Genomic DNA, 15,056 nt, shown 5'->3' on the forward strand with positions numbered 1-15,056 from the left:
ATTCCATGTGCAAACTTTTTTCCTGTTCTTGTAAATAAAGCCTTCAGTTTTATTCTATTATGCTTGTAATTTGCAAAATTCTTTGCCTTCTGTGAGTAGACCTCACTACAGTTTTCTGTGCTACATTATAGAACTCTTCCTGTTACCAGCTGGATTTCTAGAACTTGAACCTTTTGCCACTGAAGTTAGTGTAAAAACTAACATAAAAATCAGTTGTACAGAACCAGACATAGGCTTACGAAGTTGATCTCAGCACCACATTGACTTTTACCTAAAATGGTTGGTTCAAAGCACGAGCAGAGATTTACATGTCCTTGTACGGAAGGAAAGCTTGCTCAAGTCAAGTCTGTATGAAAAAAGACAGGTAGACGATATCCCAAGTCATGAAATACAGAAGCTCACTTCAACACAATTCTGTAAAACTTCATGAAACAGATCATATTTCATTCAACGGGACATTTTTAGTAATGCTTCTCAGAGCAGAAGTGGCTATTGTTCAAATTTTTCTGGCTTTGTTTTACTGATTTTTTTTTTTTTATTGTGCAAAATTTATTCTATGAAACAATTTTGTTGATTAGAGCAACCAACTAATGCTACTATCCTATACTATATAAAATGGCATTGTATAGATGTAGCTGGGTGGACCTACCGGAGAGCCCAGAAGGACCTGGCATCTGATATTTTTTTCAATTATCCTTCTACCAAATCATTTTGCCATTGGTAGCAGAATTTAGTGCTCAGACAACAATCACATTCTGTTAGATTTTAGCTGGTGAAATTTTTAAAGCCTTTTTACAAATTTGTAGAACTGATTCTTATTTCCAGTGAGAATCGTGCACGCTAATTTGTTTCACTATGAGTACCTTGGTACTACTCCCTATTTGCTTGTATGTTAATACCGTTGTAGTTTAGACTGGAGTCTCAACTGCTCATCTTCCTGCCCTTTCCCACGTTTCAGTGAGCTGATTTCTTATCCCATAAACTGATCGTAGCTCCCCTTTGTCTTGCCTGAAGGCTCACTTATATCCTCAGCAATTGGTCCTGATAGCAATGAAATCCCTTGTTCATTTCTGAACAAGGCTGTGGATCTAAAACTGGAGTAATAACAGTGGTGAAATACTTCAAAGTGAAAAGGGGAGAATGCTGATAAAGAGAAGAGTTGAACTAATAATTGAGACAAAATAAAGAAGAAATATGCTGTCTATTTGACAGGAAAAAAAGATAAAGAAGCATCTGTAACTTCAAAATAGTCAAACTTTTCTGGCTATAAGCTTGTTCAGGCCTCAGATTCTTGGCTTGTGATCTGTACCTTTAATCTCAAGTTTCCTCTCCAGCATTTTTTGGATGCTAGAAACTCCATTACAGATTGGTCGAAAATCGGTGATAAAACTTCTAAATATCACCTTATTTTGTTACACTGCTTTCCCAGTTGCCAATTTTTATAGAATGGTTTATGACTGCAATAATCCCCTCAAAATCAGCTGTTATGGGAGATAATAGCTGGTTGTCAGAGCATTAACCACCCTTGAATTCACTTTGGGCCATTACGTAACAAAAGAATGAACTGGTGGTAAGGTTGCCAGGTGTATTAAATTATATGATGAATTATAGAGATTCTGTAGTGGGGATTAGTGTCCAAAAGAGACTAGTGGAGATTGCCAAACCCATTATCTGATAGGACTGCAGGCTGGACAAAATCCCAAGGGTGAAAGGCCAGTGCTTTATCCATTATGTCATCCTCTAATCTGTGTCTGCACCATGCACAGTGAAGTATACTGCAGATGAGTTACCATTGTTCTATGTTACATCCTGGAAGTATGTAATAACAGAAGTGGAGGCGTTGGCAGTATTTGGTTACTTAGAATTTAGTCTGATTTTGATCTTTTCTCATGGATTCTTGCAAAAAATACTAGTCGATATACAAGACAGCTAAGTAGTGTAGTAGCAGAAATTGTACGAACCTGCTTTTTCCACAGAAGCTTCATTTAGATCTGAGAAAGTTGGTTATGTCATGGTTTCTGCTCTAATCCCTTCCCCTCTTCTCCATTCAGACAAATTAATTTGTTTAGGCTGCTATTTTGCATTTAAGGAAGAAAATATCTGTTCTACATTTCAGCAATTCCACCAGCATTTTGAAGAATGGTAATAATAGGTATAGTTGAATTACCCTTAAGTAGTTCATCTAGATTGGCTGTTAATGGTTTGTAATGACTGATCTGGAATCTTGCATATCAGGACTGGAAACAAAAATTTCTTTAGCTTTTCAGATGAGAGCACAGAGCTTGTTCCTAGCTCCAATAAATAGTATCATATTTTTACTTTGAAATAGTAGCATCGTTATGATAGAAAATTGGTATCAAGTAATTTTTGGAAGTTATAAAAGTGCAAGTTAAAATTTTTCTCTCCCTCTATACTCCATATAGTTGAACTCATTGTACCATGGCTGGCTTTACCAGTGGAAGCATATAAAAAGTAGAAAAAAAAAATTTTCTAAAACTCAGTAAAATATTTCTGAAATAGTTCTTCAGTAAAAGTGTGTAGTATATACACAGTATTTGGAGGTACTGTATAAAGATTTTATTGGCAGTCTATAGATATATCTGAAATATTTATAATACACTAACCCAGTGGTCTCAAAGCAATTTGTAAAGGTGGGATAAATATTATAGCTTGTGTTGAAAGTAAAAGTTACAGTGAAGGTAACAAGTTGGGTTTTGGTAATCTTTTTTTGGTTTGGTTGTTTTGGTTTTTTTTTCCCAAGTAATCATAACTTTTTGGAATAGAGTCTCTGGGATGTCATTTTCTAGACATGGTCTCAGCCCCAAAGTTTAATATTCTCAAAATCTGTGAAAAATTTCTTTGCTGAATTAACTGTTAAACTGTTAAGAAGAATTTAGTACATTCAAGATCTATACTGTTGTATCACACACTCTGTATGTTATTAGTTGCTTATTTAACATCATTAATACATGCTGCATGCTAAGCAGGAAAGATAAGCTAGAAAGTATTAGACGCTTCTTAGACTTATTTCGTGAAGTTTTTTGTTTTGCTATTAAATGCCAAGTCTTAAATGGTTAATGGTTATTTAATAATGCTCTGCCAATCTTTACATATAATCCTTTAGTGATAAGCTCTTGTTGTGCCATTTGAAGCTCATCTGCCTGTGAGGGAACTGATCTTGCTCAGTTCTCTGTGACCAATAATTCAGGATGTATAAATTGGCTAGAACTTGTGTCCCTTGTAAAAGGCCTGAGATGTCTTATTCCTTTCAGAACCATGTCAACCATCAAACTCCTTTAGGGAAGCAATGAGCCTTGTGCTAACATGGTGTTGGACACTTTCTCATCACCTGCTCTATCCTTGCAGAGTGTCAAATAGCATAATCCCGTGTTTAGCATAATCTGCTAAAAATATTCCCAATGTATTGGGTGAATTTTGACAGTGGGAAGTTATTCTTCACAAATCTTGAGTTGCATTATAATCTTCTGTAAATCAACAAAAGATGTGAACACATTTTCAGTACTAGAAGAAATATTCTCATTTGATGTCTCATGTAAAACATGTAGCTTGTTTGTATTTTCTAAAAGTGACCCTCAGCAGCCCTAGACCTAGAAGGTGGATCTAGAAATGCTCCTCACAGGTGAGTGTGACATAGTAGTGCTGTCCCCTGACCACAAGGGATTAACTGCAGCATCAATTTCCTTTTTTTCTGCACATATTTTCTGAACTAGGTCTACACAAAGAGCTGTTGGGGATGCAGATGTTTGCGAAAGCAGGGCTCAGCTGCTTGATGATCCCCAGACAGATTAGGTGTTTTTCTTTTTCTTACTGTTTTTGCTTACAACATCTTGTTTTCCAATTAAATAGACCTATTAATTATTTGGGGTTAGTTTCCGTTAACTGTCCCATCAGTATTTAGGGTACAATGCACAGTGTTTCAGATATCACTGTAATAGAAAACACTGTTATAAAATGGTCTGGGTGCAGTGTGCAATTGCAGGAAGAAGAAAACATGAGGAAATGTGTAAATGCAAACTTTTCCAAAAGAGGTATTTTAAATACTACGGGAGAAAAATTAACAATGAAGAACTTTTTACTGAGTAACTTAATGTTTAAGGATTCAATTTCATGAGGTAATGGCTTCAATTTCATGGGTTCCTTGCACTGAATGCAGCATAAGTGGAGTCTTTCAGCACCTTATAGGGTAAAGGTCTCTAATAGGGTAGAAGATATTGTAGTAGTGCTATCTTGCGTTGTATCATACGGCTTTGTAGCCCTCATCAGTAGAATTTTGTGTGCTCATTTAAAGCGTTGTCTTCATAGAATTTCCTGCTAACTTATCAATGCAAATAGATCCTTAACTCATTTTTTCACCACTTCGTAATAACAACTAAAACTAAAAAAGCTATGAAGACATTCAGAGATAAGGTGAAGTTTCTAGAGTGACCTTGTATTTCTACTGCTCTTTTCGCATGCCTGTTCATTGCCCTGTATGTTATGCTCTTTGTAACAGCCAGATACACCGGAGTATATATGGAATTCATGTATTTTTTTCAGATTGCTTTGTGTGTGTGTAGGTTAAAGTTAGAAGCTATAACACATCTCAAAATTGATACATTTTACAAACTCAATATTTTTCCCTCCTCAGATTTGGAAAGGTTACTTGTGCAAAGACCTGTGGCCTGTTCAGATTTTTTTAAATGTGAATCTTACTGATCTTGATGAATGGATCTAGTATTACTCTCAAAAACCTTTATGACTGCATCCAGACTGTTCCTCACAGGAAAGTATGGCAGGGCAATGCCATCTCCTTAACACAGGGACCAACTGCAGCATCAATTTCCCCTTTTCCCATAGGTGTCTTCTAAGGTAGAGCTGTACAAAAGGATGCTGGAGAGAGAGGAATAGGAGGATGAGATTATGTAAGGAGCAGTGATATTGAAGACCAATCTTGAAGTGGCAATGGGCACAGTGTGATGTTGAGAGGGAAACAGTGGAAGTGTAAATAAAACCTGAAGCTTTTTCTAAATTTGGAAATAGGTTTAGGTTACTTATGGAGTTTGAACCTAAAAAAGACATCAGAAAATTATAAAGCAGCAGGACCCCAAGAAAGAGAAGCCAGTTATTGAGGCTTAAAGGATGAAGTGTTTATAAGTTTATCCTGGGTAACTAATTTTAAGAATAGTTCCACTATAACAAAGGGTAAGAAGAAACGGAGCATGAAAAATTCTGCTCTGCTTTTAATCAAAGATAAACAAACACTTCAATATTTTTTTAATATACTAACCTGTGTAAATGTCCAGTGCCTTTTAGATAACAGAGGAATATGTTTAGGCAGAGTAGGAAAAGAAATGTCAGTACAAAAATGAGTCACCTTTTTCCTGGATGCCTGTCTTCACTTTTCAGGTGACAGTATGCTGTGCAGGTTAAAATATGTTAAGGGAGGCCAGTGATTTTTCTTTTTGAAAAGTTCTATTAACAAGTGTAAGAGACCTAAATAAATGACAGCCTTTTCCATTATTAGGTCCACAAACTTCAAGTTAGAGAATTGCTTTTGTGAATCTTGAATTACATTACAGCATGTAAATCAAATCTAGACCAGCTCTGGTCTCATCTGCTCCTATTGTCATTTTTTTAGCTGTTGATCAAGTGAAAATTGAAGGGCTTTGATCAGTGCACCATTGAGACAATTGCAAAGACCAGAATGTTAAACCGTTTGGGGGGTCTTTGGATGGGGTAATACTTAAATGGGGAATCAAGCATCTTGAACAGGATGGTCACATGCTGTCTAGATGATAAGGATCCTTGCAACAGTATCTTCAGTTGTATTGGGTGAGACGCTCTGAATTGCTGTTCTGCTGAATCTTTATTTCCAGCTGGCCTGTGGTTGTATATCACTATACCAGCACAGGAATGATTCATTGCTATTTATTATCTTAAATTATGTACAAAGCATTTCCTAACTATCTTAAGTATGCTCAAAAGACTCTCCTATGTGACTGTTCCTCAGGCTTTCTAATATGATACTATGCAAGTATCTTTTCTTTCTATAGTTTGGTCAATTGTACAGCAGGAATTGCCTGAAGAAGTCTCTGGGATGGCCAGATTCTCCAACCAAGTAGCTAATTAACACTTTGAAGTATACAAATAGTGCCTATCAGGTGGTCTAGCCACAGCATGAGTTGCCTGGGAAAACCTCCAGGACTGTCCCAGATTCCCACCTTGAGAGCTCCTGTAACAATTGAGCCAATTCTTTGTGGTAAGGCTACGTAAGAGTTCAGGCAATCATGTAGTCTCACATTGATCCATTGTTCCCAGTCAGTCCATTTGCTTATCTATGCAGAGACTAGCTGGGGTGTTCCTGGACCACCATAACTTAAAACTATGGGAACTTGAATTTTATCCCTATATCCCACTTATAACTTAAATTCCACAGCTCTTGCCACAGGGCTATTTTTATTTCTTGCTGAGCCAGAAAGGAAAGACTATTTTGCTGAAGGTGTCCGTGAAATAGTTTGCAGCTGCAAACAGAGGTCTGCACTGTCAGCTGCAAGCAGAAGTCCCATTTCCCCTCCCACACAGTATTTTAAGTTTCTGGAAATACTATTTTACCAGCTGTTTGGCATGAAGATATGACTTCACAGTTTCAGTGTGTAGAATCTTGCAGATTGACTCATCTTGTTTAACATAGATAGACGAAGGTCCCTATTCTCTTTGCTATGTTGCTAGTTAAATGAAGTTTAAGAGGTGAGGACAGTTCAGGGACTGCAGATTAGTCCATGCATAATGGATGAAACTGTTAAGTGGATATTTCAGATGAAGTGGTTAGTACTGAAATAGCTGTCATTTAAATCATCGTTCTTAGGTTTCCTTGCTAATGGTTGAGTGTATGCATCTCTGAGATTTTATATAAGCCGTCTGTCCAGAGTTTAAAGGTTCAAACTTCAATATATTCCCTAGCTGTAAAAGCATGAAACTTATTAACAGTACTCTCTTATTTCTCAAAATTTGCGGGGATGGAACAAAGAACAGAGAGCAAACCACCTGTGTAATCCAAACCATGATCTATGCCTAGGTAAGGCAACGAGAGTGTAAAACAAAGAGACTGGAAAATCAGAGAGAAAGCAAGTTAAAAATAATTATAATATATGCAGTTAAATGTCTACTGTTGATTTAAGTACTTTACTCAGTGTAAGATTTGTGTTCAGTTTTGTCTGAACTACAGAGCTTGGTGGTTCAATGCCTTAATATTTAATTCTGCTGTGTACATGGGAGTAGTTACCAACACAACTTGCAACTACTGTTGACATGTTGTGCTGCTTCTCACTAGCTCGCTATGGACTAGTGGTTTGGACCAGAATCCACAATCTTGCACATAGAAGCGGACCATCATAAAACACACTGTTGAAATTAGTCTGTTGCTTAACATGAATATGATTCTACACTTCAGAATCATTTGAACTAATGCAGCAATCTTTTAGTAAGAATGGTAACTGAATGGAGTGCTCTTTCCCAGAGGTGATCCTTCTAGGTCAGCAATGAGACATGATAACAAGGTAATGTATGGGAGGTTTCTACAGCTTCTGTTTTGAAGATAATTAGAATACATCAGTCTCAAATGGTATTCTTTGCCATTCAAGACCCGCTTTAGAAAAATGTGCAAAAATATGAAGTGAGAAAGTCACAAGCTGTATTAAAGATTCTAGTTCCACTGTCCTTTCAGTTTCTGTAATGTTACTGTGGAGCTCTCACTCCATTTTCTGTGAACATTGGCTTAAAAAAATAGTAGTCTATGGCACATCTGTAGGAGCTACATACTGCACAGGAATAGCAAATATAATTCCAAAGATTAAAGTTTTTGCTCTTGGAGTAAGCTTTGCTTTGCATTCAGTGCCTCTGACATCTACAATTTTTAGTTTTGTAGATAGGCTATAACAATTCAAAACTAGTGCTTCTGCCTGATAATATTTCCTTCCTCCACGGCTAACAGTTCATGTTAAGCCTTAATATAGTTGATATCATATTTTACAGGTCAGACATTGAAAATATTTTGATTCAAGTATCTCTCTCAAATATCTTACAAAGTTTTCAAAATTATCCAGAACTGAAGGGTTCTCTTTCTGTCATATGTTTTTTGCCAGAGAGGTACTTATACCCTCTGATGCAGATTCCTTCGCGGATGAAAATTGTCTCTCGCTTCAGTCACAGTGCTTGGATATTGAAAGGTGTTTTTCTCATTTGGCTTATACTCAGTTAGCCAGAGCATATGTAGACTATGTAAATGTTGTTACTGGATCTTCTGGGACTGGCCCATAACAACTTTGAATTTATTCAGTCTGCCTTGACTAAAATGTGGCTTTGAAAGCCATGGATTCGAAAGAATTTTTAGTGTCCTAACATTAAGATACCTAACAATAAGATATGGTCCTAACCATAAGATACCAATATAGGTGTATCAGTGTATGTGTATGTAGATAGTGAATATACTTATTACAGCTCATAGTTTCTATTGTGGTATTTTCCTTAAGATCCAATACAAACCACAGACTGAGACACACTTTATACTTCCTCATCTATTATAAATTATAGAGATTTCCATTGTATGCCTCAGTACTACATTCATTTATCAGTGGACTATGCAACATTAGTGCTATATCTGGATTGTTTGAATAAAATAGACACTTCATGCAGTCATTTTGCATGAACACTTTCCATTCAGTTACTTCCGATAGACGAAGAACAAAATTTGGTGGTCACTATTAACAGGTTTTACCTAACAACATTTATCTTACATGGTATCTGAGAATATGGGTGGATATTAAATCTGGTACCTAATGTCTGGTCAACTTACAATGACAGTTTCAGTGGTAACTATGATGCGGTGTGTCCTGTTTTGCAGCATACATAGCCCATCACTGCATAGGTCTTATCCACGTGCAGAAGTTGAAGTAATTTGAACTTATCCTGCTAAATTAATGTAGTACTTCTATAATATTAACTTAGTTATACTTTTATGTAGATGCAGAAAACAGGTATATGACCACAGTAACTTTCTCCCTGTTAATTGGTATTATACCATGGATGGTACCAGCACATCTAGAATTATTACATAAAACACCTATCCAGAAGAGTAAAACTAGTATAAAAGGTATATAGATCCAAGTTTGTTTTGAAAAATGGGATTTAGAATGTAGACTTATTCAGGCAAGTTTCAGTTTTAATCATTTATTACCTAAGCCATTGCTGTGACCTCTGAAAGCAGAAAATAATATGGCTAGCATTTGTTCTGTAAAATTACTTCTACAGTGAATGGTTAGGCACTCATGAGTGTTTCCCACTGCAAGCTCATAGTGAATTAAGTTTACACTGGTGGGTTCAATGAACTGATCAAATGAAACTTTTAGAAGTAGAGCTATAATCAGAATAGTTTGCTATCAATCAGAGCTGATTTTGAGGATTTTTCTCACTATTCTGGACAGAGTATTAAACAATATTCATAATACCTATTACTGTATCTTTAAGGTCAATGTAAAAGAAAAATATTAATGTATTAGCGGCATTATTTTTAACTAAAATACCTTCCTGTGACCTTACATGGTTATTTTGTTATGAAGCTACTATGAATAATGTCATTCTATTAAATAATGAGCAGCATAGAAATGGTATTTTAGAATTATAGTTTACCTTATATTTAATTTTATAAAAGATTTTATATTTCATGTTGACACTGGCAAATATTTATGTAACACACACAGTGAAAAGTTCATAGAGAAAAATACACAACTCATTGGGATAGGGAAGGAAAGCAGCACTTCATAAACTCTGATCACTCATCTTCAGCACTAGCTCTCTACTTTGCAGCTTTTATTTTTATTTTTTTTCAAGTAATGCCAAACACTTAGCAGTATTTTTCATGATGCTTAAAATATTTTCTAGCAAAACTGCAGATACCAAGTAAACTATACGTATAAAATGTACTCAGAGAAAAATCATTAAAATCCTTGCAACAGTATCACAGAGGCAGCCCCGTTCCTCATGATGATCTATGATACCAATTTGTTGAAATTTTTATTTTGCAGGTTTAACGCAGTTAGTTTGCTTCCTACGCCTACTGTCATGCTTACTGGTCATCCTTTTAGATAAGGCTGGTCTCATTTTATTAGGAACACAGTGTAGTTTGATTCTTTATAGATTAAAGGAGATCATTAAATATAAATCTCTCAGATGTATTCAGTCTCATCATAGGCTATATTCGAACATTGGTTTCAGGAAGGTAAATTGTGACAGTGATTTATACTGTTGAGGATATAAATCTCACTGTGCCCTTTCATGTGTGTTTAGAGAATAAAGATTTTCATTATTAATGCTTTTTGTGGCCATCAACAAAGCATAGAAGTACCATTCTTTTGTTTAATGCTGTGTTCTTTGGAGTCTTAGGGTAGGATTATGCATACTGTTTGATTCAAACTAACAATACTACACAATCAGTGTATATGCTATTTAAATGATATAAATCATGATTGAGCTCTATGTCCATTTCATGTTTGAAAGACTGGGAAAAGTTTTGTGATTGAAATCTGGTCTCTAGGCATGATAATAATGCAAAACACCATGTATACCTAGAAACAGGATCTGGCCGTTAAGAAAATGGACAAAAGGGCAGTGAGGGAATATAGTATCACAACTGACAGCGAAGAGGGAAACTTTCAAAGACATTTTAAAACTTATGCTGTGAAAAAAAACTAAGGGAACGTAATATAAAGTTGGTATATTCTACAAATAATTTCTTTTGTCTCACTCTGAGTGAGAAAAAAGTGCTAATTGAAAAAGCTATTAGAAATGTAATTCTTTGATTTTTTTTTAATTGCAAAAGAATTAAATTAGAGGTCTTCATAAACTTCTCACATCATGACATTTCTTTCTGTTTAATTAGCTTTCTGTATAATTTAAGTGTGTCTATTTCGTGAGACGCAATTAGCTATTGAATAACATGTTCTGGAGCATGTTTTGTAGTGTACAGCTTTTTAATGATGATGACAGTTTCTATAAAAAAGTTTGGATAATGATGATTCTATTAAGTATACTGATAAAAAGATAACAGGATCTGATGTGGGGTTTAGTTACAATTTTTAGTGCTACGATATGGAGTTCATAATTTTCTTTCTTTCATACATAACGATAGCACCATGTTTGCAGCTACAAATTGTCAATTTCCAGTCCTAAATTAATTTATTTGTTTTATCTTCAAAATCTACAAAATATAGAACAAGTTATTTCATTAGAAAATCAGTCAAATTTTTAATCTCTTGTGTAATTGCTAATTTCATAGTATTATTTAGATTGGAAGGGACCTCTGAAGATCGTCTTCTCCAACCCCCTGCTCAGAGCAGGTGAAGTTAGATTAGGCTGCTCAGGAACTTGTCTGGTCAGATTTTTAATGCCTCCCAGGATGCAAGTTCTGCAGCATCTCTGGGCAACGTTTGCTAATATTTTATCACCCTCATGATAAAAATGTTTCTTCTTTACATTAATCAGAATTGTTTAGGACCTTCTTCTCACTTTTATTCCTTGCTGTGTTGTCCTCTAAGAGTCCACTTTCAAGAAGAGTCTGTCTTTTCCAGTATGTCAGTGTCTGTCTTGTATGGGGGAATCCAAAACTGAGGTCAGTACTCCATATGTGGCCTTACAATGCAATAGAGGGGAATAATCACCTTGTATTCCTCTTGCTAATATGGCCGAGTATGTACTTGGCCTCTTTTGCCTAGACAAGTCATTAGGGAATGGGAAAATGGTTGTGGAAGTTTAGGCACATGGAATGAGAGGCATAAGCCTGAGCATGGCATGGGCTACAGCAGGCAGAATATGGGCTTTAGCTGTAGATGTCAGGTGCTATTCCCAATTCTCTTGCTGGGAGCTTAGTCGGATCAAGTGAGGCTCACTATGCTCCCTCTTACCCAACTGTATTAGATGGTAGGTGAAGAAGGTATGGAACTCTGTGGGATTTCTAGATGGAATATGCTGGGACCCAGGACAGTGATTTCTGTTCTCAGCACACACACATGGGTGGTTACAGACCCAACCTGAACAGAGGGGCTGTGAGTGCCATGCAAACCTGTATTAGTGAGGTAGAGGAAGCTCTGGACAACATGCTCCTTTCCCATTCCCTGTTTATCTAGCTAAACACTCTTCGCTGTATTATCTTCGCTGTAGTTTCCCATGTATAGAATAGTGTTGAGAGCAGAAGGTATGAGGTAGAAATGCTGTCATCAGTTTAGTGGGAGGACAAATTTGCAGCTCTTTTCAAGGCTTGTGAAATAACGCAACCCTAAACCTATCTCTATTGGATAAGAAAGAACTGAGAAGATAGTATAGTAAAGAGAGAAATCTTTCACTGGAATTTGCCTTTGCTTTCTAAATGGCAGATGTCTGAAGCTGCTCAAAAATGCAGTTTTGGATATAAACATTATAACATGGAACTGTGGAGTGCAGACAAACAAGTGCTATCATTTAGGATCTATCAAGGCCTACCCTGCATCCAGCATTTCCAAAGTATGCCCTTCTTCTCAGCTAAGAAATTTTATCTGGGCAGAATTTTAAGGAAATTTTCTAGGATTTCTGGACGAAGGTCTCTGTGCATGTCTGTGTGCATGCAGATGCACAGACCAGCTGCACAGCTTTTTGCCCAGATATTTCTGTCTGGGAAATGTGGCAACTTTGCACATGATTTTGCTGTTTATCACTTGATAGCGCAAGTGCCACCTATGGGTACCTGCCTCTAAGTTGACAAAGATACTGTGTTATACGAACCTTGAAAACTGAGGGGAGTTTGCTTGCCTGGTGTTTCAGATCCTTTATCTACAGAAGTATTTGCTAATGAAGTGCCTCTTCCTCCATACCGTAGCAATTTTCTGAATTCATAAGTGCAGAACAGATTTGTCTGAAGCATGCAGTTTTGCCTTGTACGCTAACGGTTTTAGTTTATTCTCACTTACACTTTAACCATTTAACCATAACTTTAGTTAAATGTCAGATATTAAAAACATCCAAAGAGATCAGCCATTCTGTTACATAGAATGAAAGCCACATTTTCTTGCGAAGACATTACTGGCAGAGATTTTTTTTTTTTTTTTTTTAAACCTACTGTGCTGTTTAACCAATAATACTTTCTTAAAAAGGGTCTATCCATATGAATTACACATCTGTATCTGAATTTCCACTGTATAAGTTTTAAATGCAGCATTAATTGACTTGATATTTTGCATTGTACTTTCAGGTTCGTATTTTTACCTATCTGATTGGAAGAGAAGCTGCTTTTGCTGATAACCTGAAGTGGATGGCCTGTGCTAACAAAGGTTAGTTAACCTTCAGCTGTGAAAGCCTTGTTTTCAAAACCCTATTCCTGAGCCTTCCTGCATATTTGGAACCCTTCTACAGATACGGTGTCACTGACAACTAATCAGAGAGGATGGGTAGTTCTTTTCCACAAAAGGAAAAGACTTATTTCTCTTGTAGCATACAATTTAAAAAGCAAAAAAACCCAACTTGAAACATGTTTTTTTCTTAGAATATGTGATCTTAAATTTTTGTTTAGAGAACAAACTTTAATTTCAAAGCATTTGTTCTACTATAGCTGTTATTACTCAGAGTTAATTTGGTGCCTAAGAACATTGGGTACAAGTCCTGTTGAGTTAGGCATGGTATGTAAAACACCAGACATCCTGTCCCTTGAGGAACTGACAGTGTAATTTAAAGAACAGTTTTATATTCTTTAAGGAAGGAGCATTAAAACATGTAAGATGCTGAGATGCTACAGTAAAAAGATTGACTAATACAAGGAAGAATGATTCAGGAAAAAGCCAAAACCCCTAATTAATCTTCAGGTTTTCCTTTTCCTTTCCTCTTGGAAAAAAAAGAAAGTTTTTGTTTTCCATTGTGCCACATTACATTATGATGAATTGCATCAGGTGCTATCCATTTAGTCATTATTTCTTTAACTACTGTTATGTCCAGCTGATGGAAATTACTCAGTTTGAAGTCTTGTCTTAATCAGCTAATATTACACCATAATTTAGTTTAAATAATAGTATAAGAATCCTTTGAAGCATCTTTTTGAAGACAATTTAATCAACAAAATCTTTTAGTTTTTCAGCCCAGCTCTACAGATTCATAAAGATCTAAGTACAGCAACTCAGAAATTAGGACCAGGCAATAGCGACTGCCTTAGTAGATCATCTGGTCCATGTCTTCCTTATTCCCAGTGGGGGAAAAGTGGTCACCTTTGTCAGTCTTCAGGACTACTTTGTTCTTTTCAGAGCCATGTTGCTTTGAGTCAGAATCTTACTCATATGAATCAACTAAACAGCTTAATGACTGTTTCTTCTATAAATTTTTTCTCTCAGTTTAATAGTTACAATACCTGCTCTCTGATAGCTTACAATGCAAAAATCTTCTAATCAGTAATTAAATACTTTTTTAATAGCTTTGAAAATCACAATTGGAAACAGCATAAGTCATTATGTCAGACAGTATGGATTTAGATCTTTTTCTTACAGTTTTCAGCTACAGCGCATCCATTTTCTTTTAGTGAAATGAAGGATTACAGCACAACAGATGAGGAGTGTAGTAAAGCTGGTCTACAGATTGGCTGAATGGCTGGACTGCAGTTTACTACCTGCATGGGTGGGCCAAAGTATGTTGTTGTCACTGAGGTCAATGACCCTAAAATCAATTTTCCTTGCAGTGATTTTCCCCTTGGAAGCACAACATAGATGAAGGCTGTTTGCAGGGTTTCCAGTTGACTGGACTGTGGACAGCAGTCCTTCCCTACAAAATGGGTCACAGGGGAAATTCATAGCACCTTGCAAAACTTCTTTAGCTTCTAGATTCTGATAGTGAAATGTCAAAAACCCCCAAGCATGTTTTTCTGTTACGTTTTTATGTATAAGTAGGGCATATCTAGAGGGAGTTGGCTTAATGAAGCAAAACACCAAACCATTTTAAATACATTAAAACATTCAAGAACCCCAAAGTCCCTCTAGAGTGGTTTGTGAAATTTG

General features: G+C 36.2%; 1 protein-coding gene across 1 annotated transcript in view; it reads left to right on the forward strand.

Annotated features, from left to right (window-relative positions):
• Positions 1 to 15,056, forward strand: part of CACNA2D3 (calcium voltage-gated channel auxiliary subunit alpha2delta 3) — a 480,096-nt gene that overhangs the window by 295,063 nt on the left and 169,977 nt on the right. Inside the window, exon 12 of the mRNA XM_075713919.1 lies at positions 13,274 to 13,352. Within this exon, the coding sequence (XP_075570034.1) occupies positions 13,274 to 13,352 (79 nt within the window). The remainder of the gene's footprint in view (positions 1 to 13,273; positions 13,353 to 15,056) is intronic.

The sequence above is a fragment of the Pelecanus crispus genome, chromosome 7, assembly GCF_030463565.1.
Source record: "Pelecanus crispus isolate bPelCri1 chromosome 7, bPelCri1.pri, whole genome shotgun sequence".
In the NCBI taxonomy this organism is placed as follows: Eukaryota; Metazoa; Chordata; class Aves; order Pelecaniformes; family Pelecanidae; genus Pelecanus; species Pelecanus crispus.